The sequence below is a fragment of the Pleurodeles waltl genome, chromosome 12 (assembly GCF_031143425.1).
Source record: "Pleurodeles waltl isolate 20211129_DDA chromosome 12, aPleWal1.hap1.20221129, whole genome shotgun sequence".
Classification (NCBI taxonomy): Eukaryota; Metazoa; Chordata; class Amphibia; order Caudata; family Salamandridae; genus Pleurodeles; species Pleurodeles waltl.
Window position 1 is genome coordinate 458,358,243 of NC_090451.1, and position 26,397 is coordinate 458,384,639.

The following is a 26,397-nucleotide window of genomic DNA, read 5'->3' on the forward strand; positions in this document are numbered from 1 at the left end:
GTAAGGAGGCCAATGGGTCCATTCTTTTAATGCCTGCTTTCAGCAGCCGTTAAAAATGACATAAAAAATGGCGCAATTAAATCTTGTGGAGTACATTATGCCATTTTTGCGGGCTTCCTTGCTCCAGAATGCCCCCTTTGCATACATTATGCATGGGTGCATGCAAAAATCTTGCGTAAAGGGTCACAAAGTGTCGCAAAGTATCACAATGCATGCATTGCGCCACTTTGTAGATATAGTTCTGCATTGTTGCCGATCTAATGCCACATTTGTGTCAAAAAAATGACACTAATGTGGCATTAGATGGCGTAAGGCCATCCTTAAATTTGGGCCTTGATGTTTTTTTAATAACACGCGGTTTGTAGGGTGTGGAGCACGTGATGCATTCTTGAAGTCTTCTACCATGTGTTGTAAAATATTCTGCACCCTGGATGCCTGTCTACAATAGCACAGCAGGCACATGCAGCATTTATTCTTTCAGCTTCCACTAGCAGCCAACTGGTCAGTTCATACAGTTTATCCAGTTTGAAGTCAATTGAGAGCGCTGGTTCCATAGTTTCCACCAAAAGATCCAAAAAGTTTGTTTTTTTATTGCGAGGATTTGTTTTGATATAGAGTTTTACATTTAAAGCTGCAGTTATCTCACACAGACTGGAAGACCCCTGTGTCTCTACCATTCATGACGGAGTGGTCTGCTTTCCAGACTGACAAGAAATATTCTTGTAAGTTAGAGCCAATCAACTCCACGTTAGATACCATGTGCATTTTTAGGAAGTGTTTTTATGATTACCGTTTTGAGGAACAGGATATTCAAGCTGTCCCCTCCTTGTGTACGAGGCCTCAGCTAGTATGTCAAAAGTGGCAAACTTTGTGTGCTTCATGCTTTCAGTGCTCCTGGCACTGGTATCTTCATAATAATGGATACTAGAGAAGTCTATTCAGACTCAAAATCCCAAGAATGCTAGTTGCTTGATGTGCCACTCACATTGCACAGCTCCCAAACTCTAGGCATTCATGATTTAAAATGTCTTTGGAGTGTGTAGACAGCAGAGACACAATGTTGTAATGAAACCTCAGGAGGGCCCCTGCAAAGTACATGGAACCCGTGCCCCCCAGACTCACTCATGTGGCCTCCGTTCAGGGTACCCCATGTAAATCTGCCCCCCACACACCGTGGGGGCTGCGGGCATTTGTTACACCACTGCACAGACACAAACTGAGTGTTAGACCTAGCATCCTTAGCGTGGTTTCCCCTGACTTTTTGCCGTCTGACCTCTGGTTTGCTGACTTCATTTTTGCTGGATTGATGATATTAGGCACTACATCACTGCAGACCAGTGCAAAAGTGTGTGTGCTTTTTCCCTAAAACGTGTCACCATTTAGCTATCCACAATTAGCCTATTAATTTACTTATAAGTCCCTAGTCAAGTGCTCGACCTGAGCCTAGAGCCTGTAAATAACATGGTATTAGTGGGCCTGCAGGACTGATTGTGTCACCCACTTTAGTAGCCCTTTTAACTTGACTCAGGCCTGCCATTGCGGAGCCTGTGTGTGCAGTTTTAACCTGCCATTTTGGCCAGGCAAGTTAAACCTCATAGCAGGCTCAAAGCTTCCTCTCTAATACATATATATCACTCCTAAGGTAGGCCCCAGACAGTCCCAAGGGCAGGGTGCAATGTATTTAATAAAAAGTTGGACATGCACTTTTAGGTTTTACATATCCAGGAAGTGAAAAACTCTTAAATGTGTTTTTCACTACTGCGAGGCCTATCTCTACTGTAGGTTAACATAGGATTGCCTTATTACATTTTACAAGTGTAATTTCCAATTGAAACCAGTTTATTGTCTCTGGATTCGCTATTCACAACTGAAGATAAAGCTGGATTTTAAGTTGCAAGTCTGAAAATGTAACTTGTAGAAAGTTGGCATTTTCTTACTTTAGCCATTCTGTGCCTTTGCCTTTCTCTAAATAAGCATCTGGGTAGGTAACAGCTGGACTCTTGCGCATTCCTTCTAGACAGCCACACACCAAGGGAGCTAGCTGTGGCTGGTGGGTCATCCACATCATGATTGGCCATTAATATCCTGATGGCTTATCCTGGGCAGGATGGAGAGAGGAACTGACACTTACACCTGAGTAGGCTGGATCCTGAGCCCTCACAATGGGCTGCATCTTCCCCTGTAGTGTGCCTGGAGCCAGAGAATAAAGAACAGGAACTTTGTGCACTTCAAAGGCCTCTCTTTGAAATTTCCCCGATTTCAAAGGCACAACTGGGTATAAATACCGGACCCCAAACTTTACCAACTCAGTACACTTCTGGACCTGAGAACATTCTGCCAGGAAGAAGGACTGTTGTGTTGCCAAAGGTACTGCCACTGTGCTGGGACTCTGCTAGACTTTGCTGGACTCCTGCTTTGTTGTGCCTCCTCTTCTGCTTGCTGCCCTCCTTGCCTGGTAGTGAGATGGAGTGGACCGGCATCTCTACATCCCCAGAACCAAAGTGCCTTCAAAGGCTAGTTGGCTTGCTTCCTGTTCTGATGTCTCAGGGACATCAAAGGCTTCCAACTCACCTGTTACAGTGCCTGCACTCTGCCGGTCTGTGAGTCTACCCTGCCAAGTGGTGCCACCACAGTACTGGACCCTTGGTTGTGGACATAAGGTGCTTTGTCATCTGTGGTCCTCATTGGAACTGTTGCAAATCAATGCAAAGTCCCACAAAGCCTCGCTGCTCAGCTGCCAGCCTCACCATAATTAATGCCAGGTGGCGGGAAGCCCCGCAAAGCCTCACAGCACAACTGGCAGTCGATTCAAACTGAGGCACAGCGACGCCAAGCCCTGCAAAGCCTCACCTCACAGCTTCCTGGGATCAAGGCAAAGTGACGCCAAGCCAGGCAAAGCCTTGCTGCACAGGCCCTGGATCGACACAAAGCAACGCCATGGCCTGTAAAACTTTGCCACACAACTTCTTTGAACCAAAGCCAGACGCCGCAAAGCCTCGCAAAGCAATGCTGCTTGGCCGCACACCAGGATTTAGGGTGCTGTGTTCAGCAGGCCCAAGTGAGTCCATGTAGCCAGCCCATGCTCCATTAAGGTCAGCCTGAATTTGTGACTTTGTCCCGGTCCGTGGCAACCAGATAAACACAGTTGGCAATGTGCGCTTCAATGTGCTATTTTTACCTACATCTTTAAAATTGCATATATCAGGATCTGCATACTGGATGTTTGTTGTTTTGGTCTTTTTTTATTTATTAAAATAAGTTCTATTTTTCTAACCAGATGTGATATCTTTTTGTGTGCTGTTTTCACTCTCCTGCTGTTTGAAGTGTTGCATAAATAATTTACACATTGCCTCTTAGGTTAAGAGGCTCTGTGCGAAGCTACCAAAGGGTGAGCACAGGTTAAGCTATGGTGTGTATCTGACTTATCTTGACTAAGAATTGTGGTTCCTGCTTGAATAGGGTGCATATCTCTGCCAACCAAAAGACCAATTTCTAACATAGAGGCTCAAAGACGTGCTAGGCTTCCCCTTCTTCCCATGCAGTACTACTGGCTGGTTGAAGGAAAATGAAATCAGCCATATCCCATTGCTGTCTCAGCCACTTAGCCACTCCCTTCATGCCATCCCTTACCTGTCTTCACTAAAGTGAAGTGGGACAGAGTAAAAGAGCACTGTACGGAGGTATAGCATGAAACTGCAGCCATAGAGAGCTGGGAGAGAAACCATTTATGCAGTGGCACAGCAAGGCTACCTTGTCTGGTAAGCTCACGCATGAAAGAGTCGGGAGCCAGGAGCATGCAGGCAAAATGCACCGGGAAGACAAGAACATGCCCACCTGCTTTATGTGTCTATCAAGGGAAGTCCAAGGCAACATCCAGGCATCTGTAATGTGGAGGTTCATGCTGAGATATAATTAGACTATCACCTTGCCACACAGGCAAATCCCTTTCAGACAGTAATACATTACACTTGCTTCAATAAAAATATCTTTATCAGTGATTTACAGCTTTACACTAAAAATTGCTGCTCATATATTTATAGTCACATAGGTTACCTAACCAATGAGAATTATTCTAATTTTGAATTCAACATTTTCTAAGGTAGTATAATTACAGAATCATCACATAAACATATTGCTGTTGGAGTACTGGCAGATATGAGAGCTGCTCCTCCTATGGTGTTTTTTTACACTCTACCATTTTTTAACTACTAGGCCTTCCCTGAAAGATTAAACCTTCCTTTTCCCAACTATTCTCTAGATTTTCTGTCCAAGGTATAACTATGTTTAGTTAATCACAACTAAGGGTTTAACATTTATCCTTTCAAGCTAGAAAATTGCCCGAATATCAGTGGTCATCCTGACTTCTGCTGGTCATCAAGACATTTCTTTACCCACATACATACATTTTATTTTCAAAGAATACTATGAAGAGCATGGAGGCTACAAACAACGGTCCATTTTTTTATGTAATACTACATGATCCATTCCCTTAACTAGACCTTGTGAATCCTGTATGCTACATCATTATCAGAGCACATCCCGAGAACTCACACCTGACCTGTGAGTAACATATCTAGCTGCCACTTCACTATCTCACATTCATCATGTGGTGTCAGCATCCCACAACAGGCCCTGCGGTACCTACATACCTCTACCTAATCATCTGTCACAGAGCTACTTTCAGCACTACAAATCACTGTCTCTGCATTAAACCTGCTCTGACATTGTTAGCATCTTCCATGGCCATCATCCTTATAACTCAAAATTCTACAATTTGCACTATATACTATACTATACTATACTATACTATACTATACTATACTATACTATACAGTGCATGTTACTAATCATAGTCACAGTTATTTAGGTAATCCTTCAGAGGTAGCAACATGATGAAGCTTAGTATAACCCTCTAAAGGCTAGACATCTTCCAGTCTTTTAGTGTGCTTCACAGTGGCTACCTGTTACATCAGTTTAGAAGGAATGCAGCAAACCTAGTAACCCTTCACCTTTTTTTATTTATTCACAGGTTTGTTTTTTGGTTAAACTGATTAACATGTGGTATTGTGTTCTTTGTCTTTATCAGAGATAACCTTTTCATTGCTAAGAGTCAAGACAATGGTCACATAGCTGAGCTGATCCATTTGGATCTTAGGGCCTAATTTACAAGAAACTGGCCCATCGGAAGTGATGCACCATTTTTCTTGCGCCAGCCCTGGACCCCCTAACGATGCCATGGAAGCGATTTATTTATGATACAGCGCTCTGTTACATATGGGGTTTCTGTTTGGCTATGGTTTGCACTTAAGCCAGGCAGAACCCATCACTGTAGTCAGGGTGAGAGAGTTACACAGCCAAGATAACCCCTGCTCACCCCCCTTGGTAGCTTGGCATGAGCAGTCAGGCTTATCCCAGAGGCAATATGTAAAGTGTTTGCACAACACACATAACACAATAAATACACCACAAAGGAAAGGCTACAACAAGTTATAAAAAAATAAACTGTATTGCATAAAACATCATCAGACCAAACACAACATGTTTCAGGAATACCCTGCTACACAAGCCGTTGTCAGAACATTACACAGGTTACTAGTACTCTTCAAAAATAGGGAGTAGTCAGGTAAACATATAGGCAATTGGTATTCTGTACCAAAAGCCTCAGTCAGGTTTTCATTATCAGCAAAGATAGGAAGGCACATGTCAGAATATACATATTGTCAGAAAGGCCAAGACATCAGCCTGAATGCACATAAAATGAAACATCCCCTTCTACCTGTGTTATAAAATCATTCTGCAATACCATTCCTGGAAACATACACCTCCCCCCTCCAACAGAGCAATCACAACCTGGAGTGGGAGTCAGGTTATTTGAATGGTGAAACAGACAATGAGGTCAAACCGGGACTACTGTTGGGGGTCGGGTGAACTCCACAAGAGGCAGGGCACGCTCTACTTTGGCCACAAGCTACAAACCAGCCAAGCAACATAGGGTCCCAAAGTGGTGGCTAACAACACTCTGTCTAGCTCCTTACCTTTATCCATACAGCCATGACAGAGAGCACTTCCCTCACGCTGGGAAGATAAATGATAAAGCCCTCTTCCTGCGCTTGGGTATAGGCAGAGGGCTGCAGGGTCCCAGCAAGCAGGCCAGCACAACGGTTAACAAGGCAGTGGCACAGGACTGCACAACAGCAGAGCAGTCCCAAAGCGGTTCCTGGCAAGTCCTGCTAACAGCATCCAGTGTCCAGTTCATTAGTCCATTAGTGTGTAAAAATGTGAGGGAAACCAACTGCACTGAAACGCATTTTACAAAGCTTCCACAAAGGGGGGCAGGGATTCCAACCAGCCCTACCCGGTTACAGGAATTTCCCCTTTCTCCTCCAGCACTGGCTCCAGACATCAGTAGGACATAAACAACCCCTTTTTGTGAGACCAGGGCACAGCTTTTAAAAATGCAGGTATGCCCCGTCTCTCCTTCTCCCAGCCCTGGAATACAATTCAATATGCGCTTGTAAGATGTACTCTTGTGACACCTCCACCCCCTGTGTACAGGTTGTCTGAAAAGTATGCACAAAGCCCAGCTGTCACTCTTCCCCAGATGTGGATTGGAGTCAAGCCGTAAAACACCAGAGTGATAAGCACAGAGAAATGCCCATTTTCTAAAACTGCATTTCTGTAATGGTAATAAAAAACCCACCTACACCAGCAAGCAGCATTTCTCACTACCATTACAACCATACCAAACATGCCTATGCCACCCCTCACAGAACAGACAATACCACTTAGACATCTGTTAGGGCATTTCCAATGCAATCCAATCAGGGAGGCCGCACCCAGAGTAGTGATAAACCAAATAGGCTGGTTGTGACTTCCAGTACATATAGTAGACAAAGACATATGTCCTACCTTTTTACATACATAGCACCTTGCCCATAGGGCTTGCTAGGGCCTACCTTAGAGGTGACTTATATGTAGTAAAAGGGGAGTTCCAGGCAAGGAAATTTAGATGCCAGGTCCCTGTGGAGGTAGACTGCGCATGCAGGGCCCTGCAGTAGCAGGCCTGAGACAGGTTTAAAGGTCCACTAGTAGCATTCAATTTACAGGCTCTGGGTACAGGGATACCACTGTACAAGGGACTTACAGGTAAATTAAATATGCCAATTAGGTGTAAGCCAATCATACCCAATTTAGAAAGGGGAGAACATGCACCTTAGCACTGATAGGCAGTGATAATGTGCTCAGAGACCTAGAGCCATCAGAAAGAGGTCAGAAAAACAGGAGAAGGAAGGAAAAAGTTTGGGGATGACCCTGTAAAATAGGTCAGGTCCAACACACTCCATGGCGCACGGTTCCACAGATGCATCAGAAATTCTGATGCATCTGTGGTGCTAAACCGAGGCATTGCTGGACTAGCGTAAAAAAAAGTTGATGCTGCTCCAGCAATGCAAGGGGAGTCCAATGTAAACAATCCCTACATCACTTTAATGCCTGCTCTGAGCAGGCATTGAAAAATTGATGACGTGAAGCCACAGAATGGTACAGTGAAATCTTGAATATTTCAGTGTGGCTTTTTACGGGAAACGCCTACCTTGCATACATTATAACTGTAGTAGGTGTAATGTGGCGCAAGGCTTTACAAACTGGCTCAATGGTCCCTTTTGAGCCAGTTTGTAAATGTGGCGCAGTGTAGGAGACTGCTTGCACAGCTGCAGCATCTAAGAAAAGTCATGCTACATCATCTCAAGGGGCTTGTAAATAAGCCCATTAGTGGCACATTCAACAATAGAGACCATGTCATTCTGATTGGGAGGCCATCTGCTTCTAACACAACTGGATTAACTTTAGAGGTTCTCATCCTTTACATTTCAGGGCTGTTCCATTTTCAATGGTGACCTGAACAATTTATTTAGTACCCTCATCGTTTTATTATCATTGTGACACTATATATTTCAACTGTTTTTCTGTAGTCTTTTCAGAAGATATTCTAGAGGGTTTACATCTGGAAAAGCTTCTCACCAGACAAACTAAAGGCATACAATTATTAATAGGAGCCAGTGGAATCAACAAAGTGCTACCAACTGTAAAATAACTCATGTGATTTACAGAATGGAACACATATGTCTCAACAAATACATTGGCATGCAAACCCAGAAGGGTGAGCTTCACATCCAGGCATGCATCATCACTAGCAAGCAGAAAAAATGCACCAAATCGATCACTAATTTTAGAAATAAGACTCCAGCTGACAGACTTGACATGGACAGTTTTGAAGACATACTGAACTCAACCCAAGGTGAGGAATAATAGTTATAGAGTAAAGATGTATGATGAATGTTTTCTGTCGCAACAGATCAAAAAGGTTCAAATGAATTCATTGATTGGTATTGATTATCAATTTGGGGGGAAGCTGGATAGGTAGGCCGAGCCAGTTTCACAGTCCTTCCATGGGGAGTAATTCCTCTAACCCTTTCAAACTCAGTTTAAAATAAAAGATGCCCAATAAAATTGAACATCCAATGTCCTTCTACACAGGAATGTTTGAATCCCTATTTAAATGTAAGGTACCAGCTTCTTTGTCGGAGAACGGTTGCTTTATACGAGCAGTACAATTTCACAAGGTGAATTACTAGTTTTACACTGCACACAGTTCTCTATTCAGTGATGGTATTTAACACTGCAGAACTTGCAACAAAAATATTTTTAGTAAATATATGTTTTACAAAGTCTTCAATTTTTCTAAGTTTAAATAGTCTTTGTCATACATTTCCCTTATCAATTGTGATCATTATTATACAATTCACATAGATTTAATATCTATCTATTTCACTCCTTACTCTAATAAAAGATGGTGTCCTTTTTTACAAATGCAATCACTGCCGCATGAGCCACATTGGAGTCTGATGTAATTTCCAGTTCCTTGGTTGATCCTGATCCTTAAATACTTGATTCAAACATGCTTCCATGCATCACAGACTCCTTTCAGCCAGACACTCTCAAGCATAAGATGTGAGATGTGGTTCGTGTTGTCTCCTTCAACATGTGGTTAGGTTTTACAGCGATTCTGTCAGCTGTACCAACATTCAGAATCCATTACAAGAAATCTGCCCTGGATTAGTGACAGTGAGCCTGAGCAGCCGGGGTTACTGAGACACCTACCCATAGAGCCTTATGATTGTTATGTTTTGTATTTCCAGATGAGCCATTTCTGAGCCCTTTAACACAGTGAATTGCCACAGCCTGGCTCCAGCTGGTTACGTGCCACACATTTGCTCAGTAGGAACATCTCCTTACATAGTAGGTAACTCGGAAATTTCAAATACAGAGTAATCCTTACAGATGGATGTTAGATCGGCATTTGATGATAATTCAGAGATTTTCACCTCTGTTTTCTTCCCTTCAGAGAGTAGGGAATATTGAGAAGGAGCTCAAGGAGAAACTCTATATTTCTTTTAGGGTGCATTGGGCCTGATAAATCTGCCTATAATATTGGAAGTGAAGCATGTTGACTCTACGGTTGAATATAGGTCTCAACATGTTTGTTGTTTTTAACATTTGCCTACCAACTCACGGTACTCAAGGAGAAACCCCATGTATATTTTAGGGTTCATTGGTTCTGATGAGTCAGCCTATAATATTGGTAGTGTTGACCACATGTTGAACATAGGTCCAAACTTATATGTTGTCTTTTACATCTGCTAACCCACATGCATATCAAAGAGTATTAAAGAAAAATAGTTCTTCCTAGACACATTTTTAATAACTTTTTTTGTGGAGGCCCTACATAGACAAAACACACCTACAGGAGAGTTAGAATCCCATTTCTGACAATCAGTTTCGGTAGGAACCATGATGGAACAAGGTCTTACGCTGATAATGACAACCCCGGGACACAGTAACAGATTAAGGGGGTTATTCCAACTTTGGAGGAAGTGGTAATCCGTCCCAAAAGTGACGGTAAAGTGACGGATATACCACCAGCCGTATTACGAGTCCATTATATCCTATGGAACTCGTAATACGGCTGGTGGTAAATCCGTCACATTTGGGACGGATTACCACCTCCTCCAAAGTTGGAATAACCCCCTAAATGTTAGCTGTTCCCATGAGGCTCCCTTCTAGACATAGCACTAGCTAGGCCAGTACATACATTAACAAGTTTTGATCTAGGTAGTGACCTGGATAGTAATTCTCCCACTTTATTAGAAAAACTTCCCTTTACTGGTTTACTGGTTTAGGAGCTGGACACATGTTAGGATTGCTCACTCAATGAACAGGGTTTTTACAAACATTAGATTGAGAGAGCGTGCTCTAGTTCTAGTTTTCCTTCCCCTCCTTCTTCGTTATATGGCCATTATATTGTTAACTTCACATGAAGCTCTGTGGCACTAGATAAGAGGAGGAAGACATTATTAACACCTTGGAGAATCCATGATTCTATACTTAGCCTAAATGATGTTTAGCTGGACCACATCGAAATATGTTGATTACAAGGATAAGGCTCATCTGACTAATATCTACAGAAGTTTATTAGACCCAAGCCTTTGTGCTACAGATTCCTATACTGCCTGGTCACTGTTATTCCAAGTAACCCACAAAGGGAAATGCTGTGCAGTATCTAGCATGTATGATGGCCTCTCTGATTGGAAGGGTGAGCCACTTGATTGAGAGAGAGAGGTCACCCTCCATGCTTCATATGGAAATGCACTCCAGTACTTACAACTTAAACCGAATAACCCAAGCCTTTCCAGCCGTCTATGAGTGAGGAGTCCAAGATTTCGGATTATTATCCATTTCCCAGCAATGAATGGCAAAGCTGTCTCAATTCTGGTAATATGGTCAGAGTAAACTCTTGGTATTCTCTGGCACAAGTAGCCTCCATGCTGGGGGCAAGCTAAGTGAAAGGACAGGCCAATCTGTTTAAAAAGGGCAGAAACACAATCTGCAACAGGTCAATAGTGAGCTGCAAGAAGAAGTAGGGAGGAGAAAATACCAACTACCCATCAGTCAAAACCATGGGAAGAAGAGATGGACATCCTATTCTTTATGCAATATAGTACTCTATGTTCTGGAATGAACAGTATTCAATAGAGTCTTGGCCTTTATCCTCATCCATCCATCTTCTCCCTTTATGTACCCCAGGCAAGAATCCTATACCTTCTGACCCTCAGGAATACTAAGGGGGGAACCAAAATAAGTATCTACATACCTTATGTCCAGAAAGCCGCTACAATCCCTAATAATACCAGCATTGGCAAATCCAATTGGCCTCAACTCTAAAATGCAGAGCTTTTGGCTTTACCAATGCCTGTTTTACAATTGAATACATGTGCATTTACCAAAACGCATTCACATTCATGGCTGGCAATCTTGGAATGAGTTTTCCATTAAAGGAAACCTATTCCATGATGGTCACTTATATTCACACATGTTTTGTGACACATTCAACCTAAAGGTATTGGAACGATTTACACAAACACTGATTACATTACAAAAGGTCGCATTCATTGTTTTAGGCACGAGGACATTAGGTGACTTGCTCAGATTCACAAGCTGTTGAGCCAATGCAGACACTTGAACCTGATTCCCCAGTTCCAAAGTCAACAGCTGTAGCCGTTAACTCAACATCCTCCCCTCTTAGGGCATTTGCACAATCTCTTTGCAAATAAATGGTTGCTTGATCTGATATCTTTTAGTGAACATATATGTTAGACCTGACAGCCTTAGGGAGGTCGTCCCTAACTTTTTGCCTGCCTCCCTCCACTTTTTGGACACTGTTTTTGCTGGTTTTTAGACTCTGCGCACTTTACCACTGCTAACCAGTGCTAAAGTGCATATGCTCTCTCCCTTTAAACATGGTAACCTTGGATCACACCAAATTGGACTATTTAATTTACTTATAAGTCCCAAGTAGAGTGCCCTATATGTGCCCAGGGCCTGTAGATTAAATGCTACTAGTGGGCCTGCAGCACTGGTTGTGCTACCCACTTAAGTTGCCCCTCAACCTTGTCTCAGGCCTGCCATTGCAAGGCCTGTGTGTGCAGTTTCACTGTCACTTCGACTTGGCATTTAAAAGTACTTGCCAAGCCTAAAACTCCCCTTTTTCTACATATAAGTCACCCCTGAGGTGGGCTCTAGGTAACCCCTAGAGCAGGGTGCTGTGTGGTTAAAAAGCAGGACATGTACCTGTGGATTTTACATGTCCTGGTAGTGTAAAACTCCTAACTTCGTTTTTACACTACTGTGAGGCCTGCTCCCTTTATAGGCTAACATTGGGGCTGCCCTCATACATTGTTGAAGTGGTAGCTGCTGATCGGAAAGGAGTAGGAAGGTCATATTTAGTATGGCCAGAATGGTAATACAAAATCCTACTGACTGGTAAAGTTGGATTTAATATTACTATTTTAGAAATGCCACTTTTAGAAAGTGAGCATTTCTCTGCACTTAAATCATTCTGTGCCTTACAATCCACATTCTAGCTGGGTTTAGTTGACAGCTCCTTGTGCATTCACTCAGACACACTCCAAACACAGGGTACTCAGCCTCACTTGCATACATCTGCATTTTTAATGGGTCTTCCTTGGCTAGGAGGGTGGAGGGCCTGCTCTCACACAAAGGACTGCCACACCCCCTACTGGGACCGTGGCAGACAGGATTGAACTGAAAGGGGACCTGGTGCACTTCTAAGCCACTCTTTGAAGTCTCCCCCACTTCAAAGGCACATTTGGGTATAAAACAGGGCCTCTGCCCTACCACCTCAGACACTTCCTGGAGAAGAAGCCTGAACCAGAACCTGCACCCTGACAAGAAGAACTGCCTGGCTGCCTAAAGGACTCACCTGACTGCTTTCTACAGAGGACTGCTGCCTTGCTGTTGCCCTGCTGTCTTGCTGCTCTCTTGCTTTGCTGCAGAAGTGCTCTCCAAGGGCTTGGATAGAGCTTGCCTCCTGTTCCCTGAAGTCCCAGGACCAAAAAGACTTCTCTCTTGCAACTGGACTCCTTGTGCAGTGAAAAATTTGACACACAGCTTGTTCCACGGTGAAAAATTCACCGCTCGCCGAACCGGAAAGACGCTGGTCGACTTCGCGAAGAAAAGATCGACGCGTCGCCTGCGGTGCGACCGTAACTTCGACGCACGGCCCGTCTGGACAACGGCGCCTGACTTCCCGAGGGGAAATCGACGCAGCGCCTGGCGTGAGGGAGAATTTCCCCACATCGGCCACCGGAACGACGCAGAGCTGGTCAACAAGCCCAGGATTCCACACACAGACCCTGGGGCGTCCGAAAACCCCACAACCCAAAGAGGAGACCCGTCCGTGCACCGGAAATCGACACAACATCTTTCCCGCATGGAAAATAACGACTCAAGTCTGTGTGTGAAGGGGCAAAACCGACGCATACACCATTTTTCCACGCATCTTCTCCTCTGCGGCCCTTTGCGTAGATTTTTCACTCCAACCAGGTACTTTGTGCTTGAAAGAGACTTTGTTTACTTTTAAAAAGACTTAAGACACTTTATATCACTTTCCAGTGATATCTTTACATTTTCTTATTGTATCTTTGATCGTTTTGACCTGCAAATATCCAGATCAATATTATATATTTTTCTAAACACTGTGTGGTGTATTTTTGTGGTGCTATATGTTGTTATTGTATGATTTATAGCACAAATACTTTACGCATTGCCTTCTAAGTTAAGCCTGACTGCTCAGTGCCAAGCTACCAGAGGGTGGGCACAGGATAATTTGGATTGTGTGTGACTTACCCTGACTAGAGTGAGGGTCCTTGCTTGGACAGGGGGTAACCTGACTGCCAACCAAAGACCCCATTTCTAACAATATCTTAAAGTCATTTGCATCACTTGAGTATCATTGAAACTCTCTTGTATTAATGCATTTAGTACGTACTACTTTATTTGTTTGCCATCACAGTTTTGTACAATGTCAGCACCTGTCAGAATGTTCCTGAAACAGCACATGTCATTTTGTTTTCTATTTTATTTGTTTTGCTTGAATTACATTTTTGCCACATGTACCTTTTTTAGACGATCTCGTCTGAGGTATAGCAAATATCATTGTTTCATTGTTCATTGATTATCACTACTAATTCTTGTCCTTTTTTCTCAACAATTTAAACAGCTTGGCACTCATATGCTCTTTTAATAATTATTAATTACAAGTCAGGATGTATCGTTTTTCCAAGTGTTTGCTGTCTTCATCTAAAGGTTTTGCATGTAATGCATTTTTACGTCTGGCTGAGAGACAGCTTTGTATGTCATGCCAGGCTCACGTAATCAAAAAGTTCATAAATAAAAAATACATAGGCATATAGACACATAAAGGGTGTTTGTCTTAGTCCTCTTCAGCCATTGATCTGCTCAACTGCCATTCGCATATTGCTTTTGCCCACCATAGCATACATCATGGGAAAATAAGTATAAGAGTATATCGGTGCCTTTGCTGCTTGGCCAATACTTTCATTTACCAGTGTGTTTTCTATTTCCATCTTTTATCATTTATTGGACATCATTGTCTCCTTGTTACAGTTATTGAATACCAATATAGTACTTTTCTCCAGTAATAATCCTATTTCCTGTGATTTACTATAAAAGTAAAAAAATACTTTAATTAATATTGTAAGTACACCTACCTGCTAGAAAGTGACAACCCCGTTCTGTTAAAATTATAATCCTTATTTGTTTAGCATATTTATTTAATATATGTTTTTGCGAACATGGAGAGACCCCCTTTAGAAAGTGGTGTGTATTATTTTTGTAGTCCTTTTTTATGTTATATATACTTGCAATAAAAATAAAATAAAAAATCACATCAGCTTCAGCAAAGCCAGACATATTGGTTTTGCCAATGCTTGTTTTAAAATGAAATTGTGCTCCAAAGCGCCATGGCTTTTAAGAAAATTGTGTGAAATATAAAAGGAGAAAATATTGAACTAAATAATGAAGCAAAAAAATACATACCATGAAGATATCCAGTGCTAAAGGAATTAGCTACCTGACCTCCAAAGGAAAAAAACAGAATGACAATGTGTATAATTTAATATTTTTAATTTGCGAGCTATTGCTTTTTACCTACTTAAATTGGGTTTGTGGCGTTAGAAGTCAAATAACTACATTTGACAGCGCTTATGCGTTCTCATTCATGCACTCCTGCCAAAATACACAGTATATAATTTAGAGTACAAGGAATATGGCAATTGACCTTCAAAAGCAGGTTTATGAAGAAAAAATGTACCACGCGAGTGAAATGGCTATGTCTCTGTAACGAGATGGAAAAATGACTGTAGCACTTTGCAAAGCACTGCACTCAAATGACAGTTCAAGCCTGATATTTCAGAATTTTACATTAGAATCTGAAAGAGTGATGACTTCATGACTCTCTGACAAGGTGTTATTTCTGAAATGCTGGTGAGGTTTTGCAAGTAAACATTTCTGCATACAGAATACTGACAGGCAAACGGTTTATGGGCTCCTGAAAATAACATTAATTTCCTTTTAATATCACTAGGACTCAGACTGTAACATTAGCTTGACTGGCAATAAAAATATATGGGCCCAATTCCTGAGCCGATTGGCAGTGTTGCAAATCCACTGCTGCCTGTGCTGCCGCAGAGAGGCAGACGGCGGAGGGGAGGATATGCATCACCACAGATCAGCACAGCCTAAATGATCGCTATCACTGAGAAACGACTGCAGGCTTCTCATCATCAACGCTACGGCAGGAGCGGTCATTTAAAGGCAGTGGCGAGCAAAAAGCAACCATGGAAAAATGTAATTTAATTTAAATGGTGTAGACATTTGCTCTTGGAATTTTTGTTACATTTAAAAGGTGGCTGAGGTGTCCATCCTCATTTTTCAGAGAGGAGTTCAACTTTGGATGTATTGGGTCAGTTTTTTTTTAAATGTACACATGCAAAGTTACAGACGTTGTGCATTGTGGGAGGAATGCCTGTGCAGTTAAACACTCCATGGCAGACAGACCTCAAAAGAAGATAATGGAGCGTGTTCAGAGGCACGCGCCAGCCCTACCTATTTATCAATGGCGAATCTTACTTTATGGTGGAGGATCGTCACCTCCTGCCAGCAGAGGCAAATGAAAAATAAAATGATAATAACAGGTTTTTTATCATTGTATTTTTCGTTAGGAGACAAGTCTGGGAGGCGGGCCATAGGAAGAATGGTGGAGGAGAGGTGGGCACTGCTGTCAGTGTGCATGTCAATTTGGCCGTCCGTCTTAGAATGGCCAAACCAACATGTGCATTGACATCTCTCCAACCCAGCTGCATTGCTGGGTGGAGAACAACAGCAGGCATAGGCTCCCAGTCCCCGAAAGAGCACAAAACCAGCCTGCTCAGCCCAATCCGGAAGCTGCTCTCATGAGTATTACCAGCATGAGAGCTGCATCTGGATTGGTCATAGGTGAGTCTGGGATCCTCAGCCTGTGAACAACAGAAGAGAGGGAATCAACGGGTATGTTATTTTTTTCTTTTATTATTCCACACCCCCCTGGCACTGCCCTACTACTTTCCCGGACATCAGCCGCTACTGCTATTTCATGGATTCTTCTTGTTACAAAATTGAAGGGTAGGTGGCTTGCTATTTGTATCTGGCCTCTGTTTTCTATGTGCCTTATTTCAAGTGGTTCATTAAATATCTGAACTTTAACAAGAAAAAAGAAACAGTATATATTGGATAAACTCCAAACACTGGCTTTTTATCCCACTAGTAACCAGGTGAAATCGTGCAGAGGGCATGTGCCCTGGTTTTTCATTCTATCTAGCAAGCATTACCAAAGCCATATGTTAGGGTTTATTGTGGATATCTAAACCAGACACAATTAAAAATGAAAATTAGTCTTTATAGTTTTTAACACATCCCTATTTTTGACTCAATGATAAATAGAAGTCTAAAGACAACGTACCTAACGGTAAAATCTTTCTTTAGTTTCTATTGTCTAGAAAATAAAGAAGGATAAGAAGAGAGGCTTGCTTGCCACTTGAACTTCATTTGAAATAGAAACAAAAAGAGAACTGTATTGAAGACTGTGGAGCTTTCAATAATGAAACAAATACTTTGCACCAGCGGCACTGAGAAATCACTGTGAGTGAAGGCCCTTTAGGGTTAATTAGGGGGAACCCCCAGGAAAAGGCGTGAAATGCTAATGGGAGGAATGATGGTCTGACTTGTGAGAGATGCTAGAACAAGACATATGGGTAAGAGTTAGGACAGAAGTGAAGAATAATAAGGATGTACAGACATTGGGAATGAGGAGTACACAAGCATAAACTCCAGAGGGAGGAATGAGAGGGTGTAGTAGATAGGAGAAAGAGGGATACACAAAGACAAAAGGGAGGGCAAGGAGATTGGAATGAGATGTAGAAGCAGGGTAAAGGTATGCTACACAGAGAAAAGTGGAGGGGTAGAATGCACACAAGAGTGGGTGGAAGGCATGATAAGGAGCGAGATAAACAGGAAAAAGAGTTGGAGGGGATGAAGTCAATAAGAGCAGTCACAAGTGGGGAAAGCGGAAGTGGTGGACTAAACATTGTGGCATTGTATATTGCTGTGAAATAGTGCTTGATGCAGTTCACTGCAGGTACTCAATTACAGACAGAAAGATTTGCTCTAATATAGCCTTAGAACCCGCCGTAGCGGGCTCTACCGGTTCGGCTCGGGCATTTAACAAGGGAAAGGGCCTTTAATAGCCGGTAGAGCCCGCTACGACGGGTTCTAAGGCTATTAGAACATTCTGCCACTCAGGGCGGAATGTTCTATTAAATAAAAAAAATTGCTCACGGAGCCCGAGGGGATTAAAATCCCCTCGGGCTCCGTGAGGCTTTGTTCACAGCTGTTGGCTGTGAACAAAGCGAACATTGGAATGTTGGCGCTGAGGGCTTTTACCAGCCAGTAAAAGCCTGCAGCACTCCATTGTCTTCAATGGACATGCCAACATTCCAATGTTCTAATATCCTTTAGCATCAATACGAAAGAAATACTACTCTGGGTTGACTCAAGACGTGATTGACAAAGTCAAAATATCTGGCATAATGAAGACTGACAAAAAATGCCAGTAGTTGAAAGGAGTGACCCCAAATCCCTCTCCAATTGTATTAGAGACACTGAAAAATATGTGAAAGGTACTTTTGTACAGCTGCTGTCTTATTGTCCGAGGGCAGTTATCCTTATATGCTTCAATGTACATATATTACAGGCAAACATACAAGCAAACATGCATACATAGCCTAAAACAACTCTCTAATATTCTCAGCTATATCTAATTAAGTCAATCGGAACTGCCATATAACACTATATATATTTGTGCCATATAACTCTAAAGGTTAATTCATCCTTTCACTTCATTATTGCTAAGGTTCCAAAACCATTTACTTTAATTCAGAGGCAACAACAAAAAACTCATTCAAGTATGTCTAACAAGCAATAAAAGCAATATATTTAGTTTCCGTCAATACAGATATATGGAGTTAATAATATGTTTCTCAAGTACAAAAAGCTACTGTGAAAACCATCAACAAAAACACACCCTATAAACTATGAAGATCTTCATCTAGGTATGTAATCCCATCTTTTCAGATGAGCAGCCATCCAAAATGAAATTCAAAATCAAACTTAGAATGAAAAGGTGGTCTATCAAAGCTCACAATTACTTTTCACCTTAAAATCTGGAATAAGCATTAAAAGCATTAAAAAAAATCAACAAGAACATAGCACAGTATTTGCAAACCTAAACCTACAACTACAGGAAACAATGGAGAGCCATTTTCAGATTGGAAAGCTTAAAACAAAAATGTCATAGTTATTCTTGTTGAATAGAGACCACATCTAAATGTAAGCAATTTCATGATAAAGAACCTCACGTAAGGCATTTTTATGGTGCAGTTTTTTTGTTGCATTGAGGCATGATGTATGGTTTTTGTGGTAAACTGATGATGCATATAGTTTGATAGAGTTGCACTTTAGAAAAAGTATACAAACTAGGCCTGGGTGAGTGTTTTTTAACACATGCAAAATCTTGTGTAAACCAGGACCATTGGGTTTTGTGTATGTTGCATATTTTCCAGTTTCAAGCAGAAACTGTGCATGAAACTGGAGTATGGTTCCAGAATATCATGGCCTAAATATTGTCCAATGTAAATATTTGGTCCTAAACAATATATAGACCACAATATGTATGTGTAAGGAAATGCCTCTTTCTGCATGTTCACCCCCACATTTGTGGACAAATGTTGCTGGTTTTTCAACTCTGAGAGTAAACTGAGGCATGCAAATTAGACCTAAGTGCCAGTGTTCTGACCCAATACAATTTGCATGTCAAATTGGATACACCCAATTGACAAGGAATGACTTACTTATAAGTCCCTAGATTATGGTACCCGGGGCATGAAAGGCAGAGTGTCGACTAAGGGCTACAGGACTGTTTGTGCAGCCCTGTATGTGACAAGGTACAAAATGGCTCCCAGCCTGCCACTGCAGACTAGAAGGACAGTGTTTACACTGCCAGTTCGACTTTGCCATTTATCTAATGGAAAAGCCACCTGATACCTTAACAATATATAAGGAAGGCCTATGTAGCCCTTTGGCAGGAAGCTGTGTTTTGCTAAGTAAGACACGTATATTTTTGATGTGTCTTAGCAGCAACACTTCCTAATTGTTGTTTTGCTGTGGAGAAAGATAGTAGCCTCATTGGCTAACACAGTTGGCATTCCAAACTGGCTAACTCCTGAACTGGACTACCAAACTGGGTCATGTAAGATACCATATTAATCTTGGTGTTAAACCAGACCCAATGCCAAGGTCAAATTTAATATTCAGTTACAATTTAGTAACTTTTAGGAAGTTGCCACTCTACATTCTAGTTAGCCCAACGGCCTCTTAAAGGCTTTGGCACACAGACAGCTTTCTGACAGTTAGAGGAGACGTGTGAATGACTCCCAGACCCAGGAACAAAGGCAGCTGTTGCAGAGCGAGGTGTTACCTCCTCTCCTCAGATGGCCATTCAGGGTGTAAACCCAAAAGGTGAGCCTCAAAGGAAAAGTCACATTTGTAATGGAGGTAGCTCTGACACCCCTGATCAGGAGGCCTTTTGTTCCTGCAGACAAAATGGAGAGAGGGGCCAAGGACAGAAAACTCACCGCAAACCAGTTTTAAGGTTGGTGTGTAGCCCTCTGGTAGCCACACCTCTAGATTGGGCTACCAAGCTCCTAACAACCGAGGAAGGCTTATGCTATCCTGAAACGGGTAACAATGTGGCACTCTGGGATAACTAGATGCCACACATCACAGGAACTTCGTCACTAGGTAGGAGGGGACCCAATAGCCCATTGCCTAGTGACCGCATGGTCATCTCAGGGCACTTTCCTGGGATAAATTTGGAATCGTTGGAACCATGACTCTCAGATCACACTGACATCAGTGAAAGGACCAAAGAAGGACTGCCCTGCTGCCCATGGACTCGCACAAAGAGACGCTGCACCTTTGGAAGGACTGCACCTGCTGCACCCTGGGATAGCAAAGTTTGGACTGTTCCTGCAGCTCCTGCATCAGAAAAAGTTGTGCCCAGCCCCAACTTACAGCAGTAACTCCAAGGACCAATTGGCAGGGCCACAAGAGCTGAAGAAGCCCAAACCGACAAGTTGGTAGCCATAGTAGATATTTTGCTGCTACCAGTAGCCGGGCACCCAAGAGGACATATTCAAAAGTTGCAACCAAGTCTGCCTGACCCTGGAGTGCTATCCAAGTCCATATTTGTCACATCCATGGGACACTAGCCCCCACCTAAGGATTTTGCCCCTAGGGCAGTCCAGACTGAACAATAGCCCAGCATCAGCTGACCTGCTACTGAAATGTAGAGGACTTTGAGGGACCCCGATCTCTGTGGCCAAGTTCACCCCACTTCACCAGCAGACTGAGGAGCAACCACAAAGACACCCCCGATGACCACACCAGAACCAGAGCATCCTTTGAGCATCTTTTTCCTGCATCCCTCAGCATCAGAAGCTATCAGTTGATGTCTACGGCGGTTGCCCTTTACATTTTGGATTTTGCCTTAAAAATGCTCTGGTTGCCAGGTAACTGTCCAAAGTGTCCACTCTGGCCCCCTAGACCTTTGTCCTATTGGAATTAGTCGCCCATCTCGGGTTGTAGTTGTCAATTTAACTGTTACAAACTTTTCTAAAGTTTCTAAAGGTTTTATTGACCAATGCTTGTTTGCGGTTGTGCTTAAAAGTGATAATACCTTCTAAAATCCTCATCTTCGGGAACCCTCTGGTAAATTTTGCTTATGAAGGACTCTAAAAATTCATAAAAATATAATCTATTTCCGTAAATTTGTGTCTTCTTTCTGTCTTGTGTTGCTACTTTCTTATTGTGTTGTTTGGTGCTGTTAAATGTTTTGCACATAGTTCCTTTGCAAAGCCTTACTGCTCGCAGTCACAGTTACCCAGGGTTGAGCTTATGGTTAATAAATAAGCCTGACTGGACCCAAGATGGTATTTGTGAGTGAACTACACTGTATGGCCCCACAGTCATATCATACAGTGCAACCAAATCCTCACAGTATGCCTGGAAACCTTTTGTATCAATATTCTGACATACTAACAACACTGGATATGTGCTGCATCCACAAACACTACATTAACAATGCTCATCACATGACTTCAATATTTATGTTATGTTATATTTTGCGTAATATAACAAGAGAAAACAAGTAGTATAGATATGCATACTCCTAAAATAAATACATGGATGACATTGTTATAATTTTAATCACCTTGAGGATGTTGCAGTTTATTGCCTACCATTCAATGTTCCCATCCGCATTCAATGGTATATGACTTCGAAGGTATATGATTTCTTTCTATTAATTTGGGCTATTTTTAAACAACATTGACCATGAAATAAAAAATGTAATGCTCATACCCTTTGCGTCAGATCTTGCCCATGTCATCATGTGATATCTGTTTTGCTCAGATTTATTGAAAGAGTTGACATAAACAGATAGCAGTTCTGCTTTGTGAGTACTAATTGAAATACTCTGTAAATTGATACCTTCAGGATATGCCCGGAGATGTCCTCTCCAATTTAACGCAGGAATGCCTTTTCAGGTCTGCACATAAGCCATTCTCCTTAAGAACTGCTCTACATAAGCAGCTGCAATGTAATTGCCAATCAAAAGATAACATTTAATTAAAGAAAGGCAGAATTTCCCTGCTGCCACTGAATTATCAGGTAGTCTGAATCATGCCTGCCTAGTAGGGGTTAAATACCATTTGTAACTGTTCCCTAAGGTCATTGGTACTCTTAGGACAGCCCTTAAGACCGCTGGTCTCAGGAAACCAGCCTAAAGTATAACAAGTAAATGAGGATCTAAAAGCCTTTTATACAGATTTTACTTTCACTTCATACCTCTTCTTTTCCATTCAGTAGAAAATAGTATGTTATAACGTTTCTAAAGTTGGGATAAAATATCTGTAAGCAGTGGCGTAAAGAAACTTCTCCCCCCCCCTTGCAAAGTACATGGAGAGGGCTCCTTCCTGACTCACTCAAGTGCTCTCAGTTCAGGGTACTGTGCTGTGAGGGCCCCCTGTAGCTCGGGGGCACCTCGCATCGCGGGGGCTGAGGGGGCCTTTGTTACGCCACTATAGGCATGGTGTTGTCTTCCAGCGTCCAGAGTGCACAATGTCAATTCAGCAATCACAGTCATCTTGTTGAATCTTCATTAGTGTTCTGAATAAACCACACTAAAAAGCATGTTGCAAATGTATTTATAAAATTTGCTTTTCACTACTGACATATGCAGTTTTTTCCTGTTTATTAGTTAAAGGAAGGGTGATTGCATAATGTCAAGCACTGGGACATTCAATTATACTGCTCCTGAATCATAGAAAGAGTACAGAAAACTTAACTCGCTAACTTTGCGAATACCAAACACGTTAATGTCAAGTTGAAAGAAAGCATAATTGCCCACCACAAATAATGCTATAATGAAGGTACTGAAAATATCTTAGACGTGAAAACAACTGTAGGATTGCAAGAAAGGCATATTAATACTGACAGCTTTTACATTTCATCGCTGGATTGCTACCTTCACTGTATCTTACGAGAGCTTGGTCAATCAAGTTTTGAAATTGCCAATTAAAGAAAATTGATTGGAATAATTGTCCTTTACTCAGCAGTGCAGTATCCCTGATGTAAAAGGCTATTTAAATGGGTGAATGTTAACGTTTTTTTTCTTCATATTGCTAGGCATACATACCCACTACAGACATCTCTGGAACGGTCGCATGATATGGCCCATTAAGAAACTCTGGTGCATTGTCGTTGATGTCTTGCACTTTAATAATGAATTCTGAAGGAGGCTCCAGAGGCTTGCTTGTGTCCGCATCGACTGCTTGAGCTGTTAGCGTGTATTCAGCCTTTTCCTCACGGTCGAGCCTTTTCATAGCATGAATATCTCCCGTCTTGTCGTTGATCACAAAAATTGTTCCAGCTCCCTCTCCTGACAGAATGTATTTGATTTTGCTGCTTCCAGGATCCAGGTCTGTGTGTAGCTAGAAGTGGAAAACCAGGAAACACTTAGTGACAGAAATTGATCTACTTGCATTGTAGTAGTTTTGTTTACTATAAAATAATATTTCAAATACCTATACCGTTTTATGCGCACAAAACAAAATTATAAATTAAATCAGTGGTGCCCAAAGTTAGTTCATGAAGTATGGGCCTGCTTGAATTTCAGGATATCCACAAAACGAACATTTATATACAAAGGACCAGTGCTTAATTTGTGCTTGTTGTTGACGGTGCGGAGCACCAGCACTTATTTACTTTTCTGCCTCAAGCATTTACTGCGAGCAAAAGACACAAATGGGAAAGACGGAGGAAGAGAAAAACAAAAATGGGTTACATTGGGAGAAAGCAGAAAGCTGCAAGAGTGAGCTGAAGGGACAGGGAGTGGCTTTAAATGGATTGAAGAGGCCAGAGATGGCTTCAGGATTATGCTGCCTCAGTATTCCGTGGTTGCATATTTAATTGCAGCAGCAGCATGTTTAAGAGGAGGGCCTTGGACACAGCACATTTTTATTCACAAATTAAGCACTGCAAAGGACTTATTCACAAAGATGTTGCTGTGAGTAGGTCTGACTTACTTATGTAGAACTCCCTGTGTACTTCTGAATTCTAGGTTTTGACTCACCCAGATTCATCGAGGTAGTGAGGGGCAAGCCAGTAGTACCATAAGAAGAAGTCACAGCAAAGTCTTTGGGAATTGAGCATAATGAATAATTTGCATGGTCATTGTTTATTCATAAATGAAGAGGCTGATTGGTAAAAGCATTTATGAGCATTAGAAATAGTAGCCCAGGAGCACTCTTTTACATATGCTTCCAAGCAGGTGTGAATGGTCCTTGAAACATCCAGCTGCTTTTTGGAAAAGTTCAACACAGAGATTATTTTAACTCAATATTCATATTAGCATTGTATTCAATTAGATATGTTTTTGGTCTAGGGGCCCTATTTTGATCTTGGCAGCCAGGCAGTCTTCCACCAGGGAGACAAAGCAAATTACTCCTCTGACCCATGTGCTACCCAGCAAATTTCTAAATGTTCGTTGTCCTGGGGGACATTTTAAACATTGACAGGAACCGCCATCAATGGAATTCTTGCCAATGCATTGTAACTTCACCAGATGGCTCCATTAAACATGATGTAGCCCACTTCAAAGTTACAATTACTTTTTATTTTCAAAAGGAAAATCACACAGCAGGAGGCGTTGAGTACTTTTTAGTTCTCCTTATTGCTAAGTTTTGCCTAGTGCGGAAGGGCAATAAAAAATAGGTAGATGTCCACCCATCTATGTAAGTTATGCGGACATAAAGTCAAATCTCCAATGGGCAGTCTGAGAAGTTTGACCACCCCAGAGATGGAGTGGTTTCGGTCATCTTCAATCTATGGTCCACTAAATCAAAATTGGGCTGACGAAACCATAATGTCAGTGTGGAGAGGACTCTGTTATAATTTTAATGGAGTTCCCTCTCTGCCAACATTTAAACCAGACCATGTCTCAAAGGTATTTGTAAGGAACTTGGCACTTTGCAGATGCCCCCCACTTTCTGCCCCAATTAGACTACTGATGGTATTTTTTGTGATCTGAAAGTGCACCGATGCCTGCTAATCAGATCTCAGTGTCAGTGCTTTTTCCCTTAATTTGTGCTGTGATTTTGTAAACCCAATTGGTAAGGACTTTACCATCCACGTAAGGCCCTAGTAAATGGTACCAGTGGTTCCCAGGGCGGAGATGGTAAAGGAGTCACCAGGGCTGCAGCACTGATTGTGCCACCCTGCTTGGCCTGAGTAAACGCAAAGCCTACAGAGCTACCATGTCAGTCTGCCCAAGCAGCTTGTCTGTTTGAGTTTGATTCTGCCCACATCAAGTGCAGCCAGAGTCCCTTCACTGCCCATAGTACAGGTCAGTCCCCCTAAGGCAGGCTTCCTATAGCCTAAAGGGCATGGTGCACTGTGTTGTGAGTGAGGACATATGCACCAGCAGATATGATCCTGTGATAGCATTTAAAACTTAGTGGTACTGCAAGTGACCAGATGTCCATAGAACAACATGGACTGACACCCAGGCAAGCCTTAGATGTCCAGCACCGTGATGGCCATACAGATTTCCCCCATGTTTGTCAAACACTGTGCTTTAAACGATTCTCATGCCCAGGATTAGCTAACGTGTACTATGGTGGTGTCCTTTGAAGATGCCCACCAAGTTGCCAGTTTTCTCTTGCCTTGGCAGGCTCCCCCAAGCCCTTTGCAGCCATGACAAGAGCTTGCTCTCCTGCTGGTTGTGCTAGCACATCCCCCAGGATAGAGGGAAAGGACCTGGGCATGAAGGAGGTCACACCTCCACCCTTCCAGGATGGCTAGTGCTTACAGTAATCAAGGAGGTGAGCCGCAAAGACTTTCACCAACCTTGATATATAATCTGTTGTCCCTCATTCCAGGACAAAGCCCTTCCCACTCTGTCCAGGTTGACAGGTAGAAAAATTTGTTATGCAGGAGGTATACACCTCCAAGAGACTAGTCAGACCTTTACGGTGGGCTAGGAGATCTGTGCAGCCAAGGAAAGGTTCTGCCATCTTGGCAAACCCTCAATTAGTGGGTTCTGGGTAGAAAACTGATGTATTCCCACAGGAAGGCATCCCCTCAGGGGAAGACCAGTAGCCCACTGGCCCTGTCCCTCACACCCTTAACTCCCTCTAAACTAGGATGTAAGGATCTCCCCTGGCACCAGATCTTCAGTTCTGACTTTGAATCTGCGAAAAGGCAAGAAAAGATGTTGTTACAGACAATAGGACTTTGGGCTCAGCT

At 42.4% G+C, this 26,397-nt stretch overlaps 1 protein-coding gene across 3 annotated transcripts in view; it reads right to left on the reverse strand.

The window, feature by feature from the left end:
- The window catches only part of CDH8 (cadherin 8), a 1,003,344-nt gene that overhangs the window by 587,694 nt on the left and 389,253 nt on the right, over positions 1-26,397 (reverse strand). For all 3 annotated transcript variants that reach the window (XM_069217048.1, XM_069217049.1, XM_069217050.1), the window contains exon 3: positions 23,288-23,582. In XM_069217048.1, the coding sequence (XP_069073149.1) occupies positions 23,288-23,582 (295 nt within the window). The remainder of the gene's footprint in view (positions 1-23,287; positions 23,583-26,397) is intronic.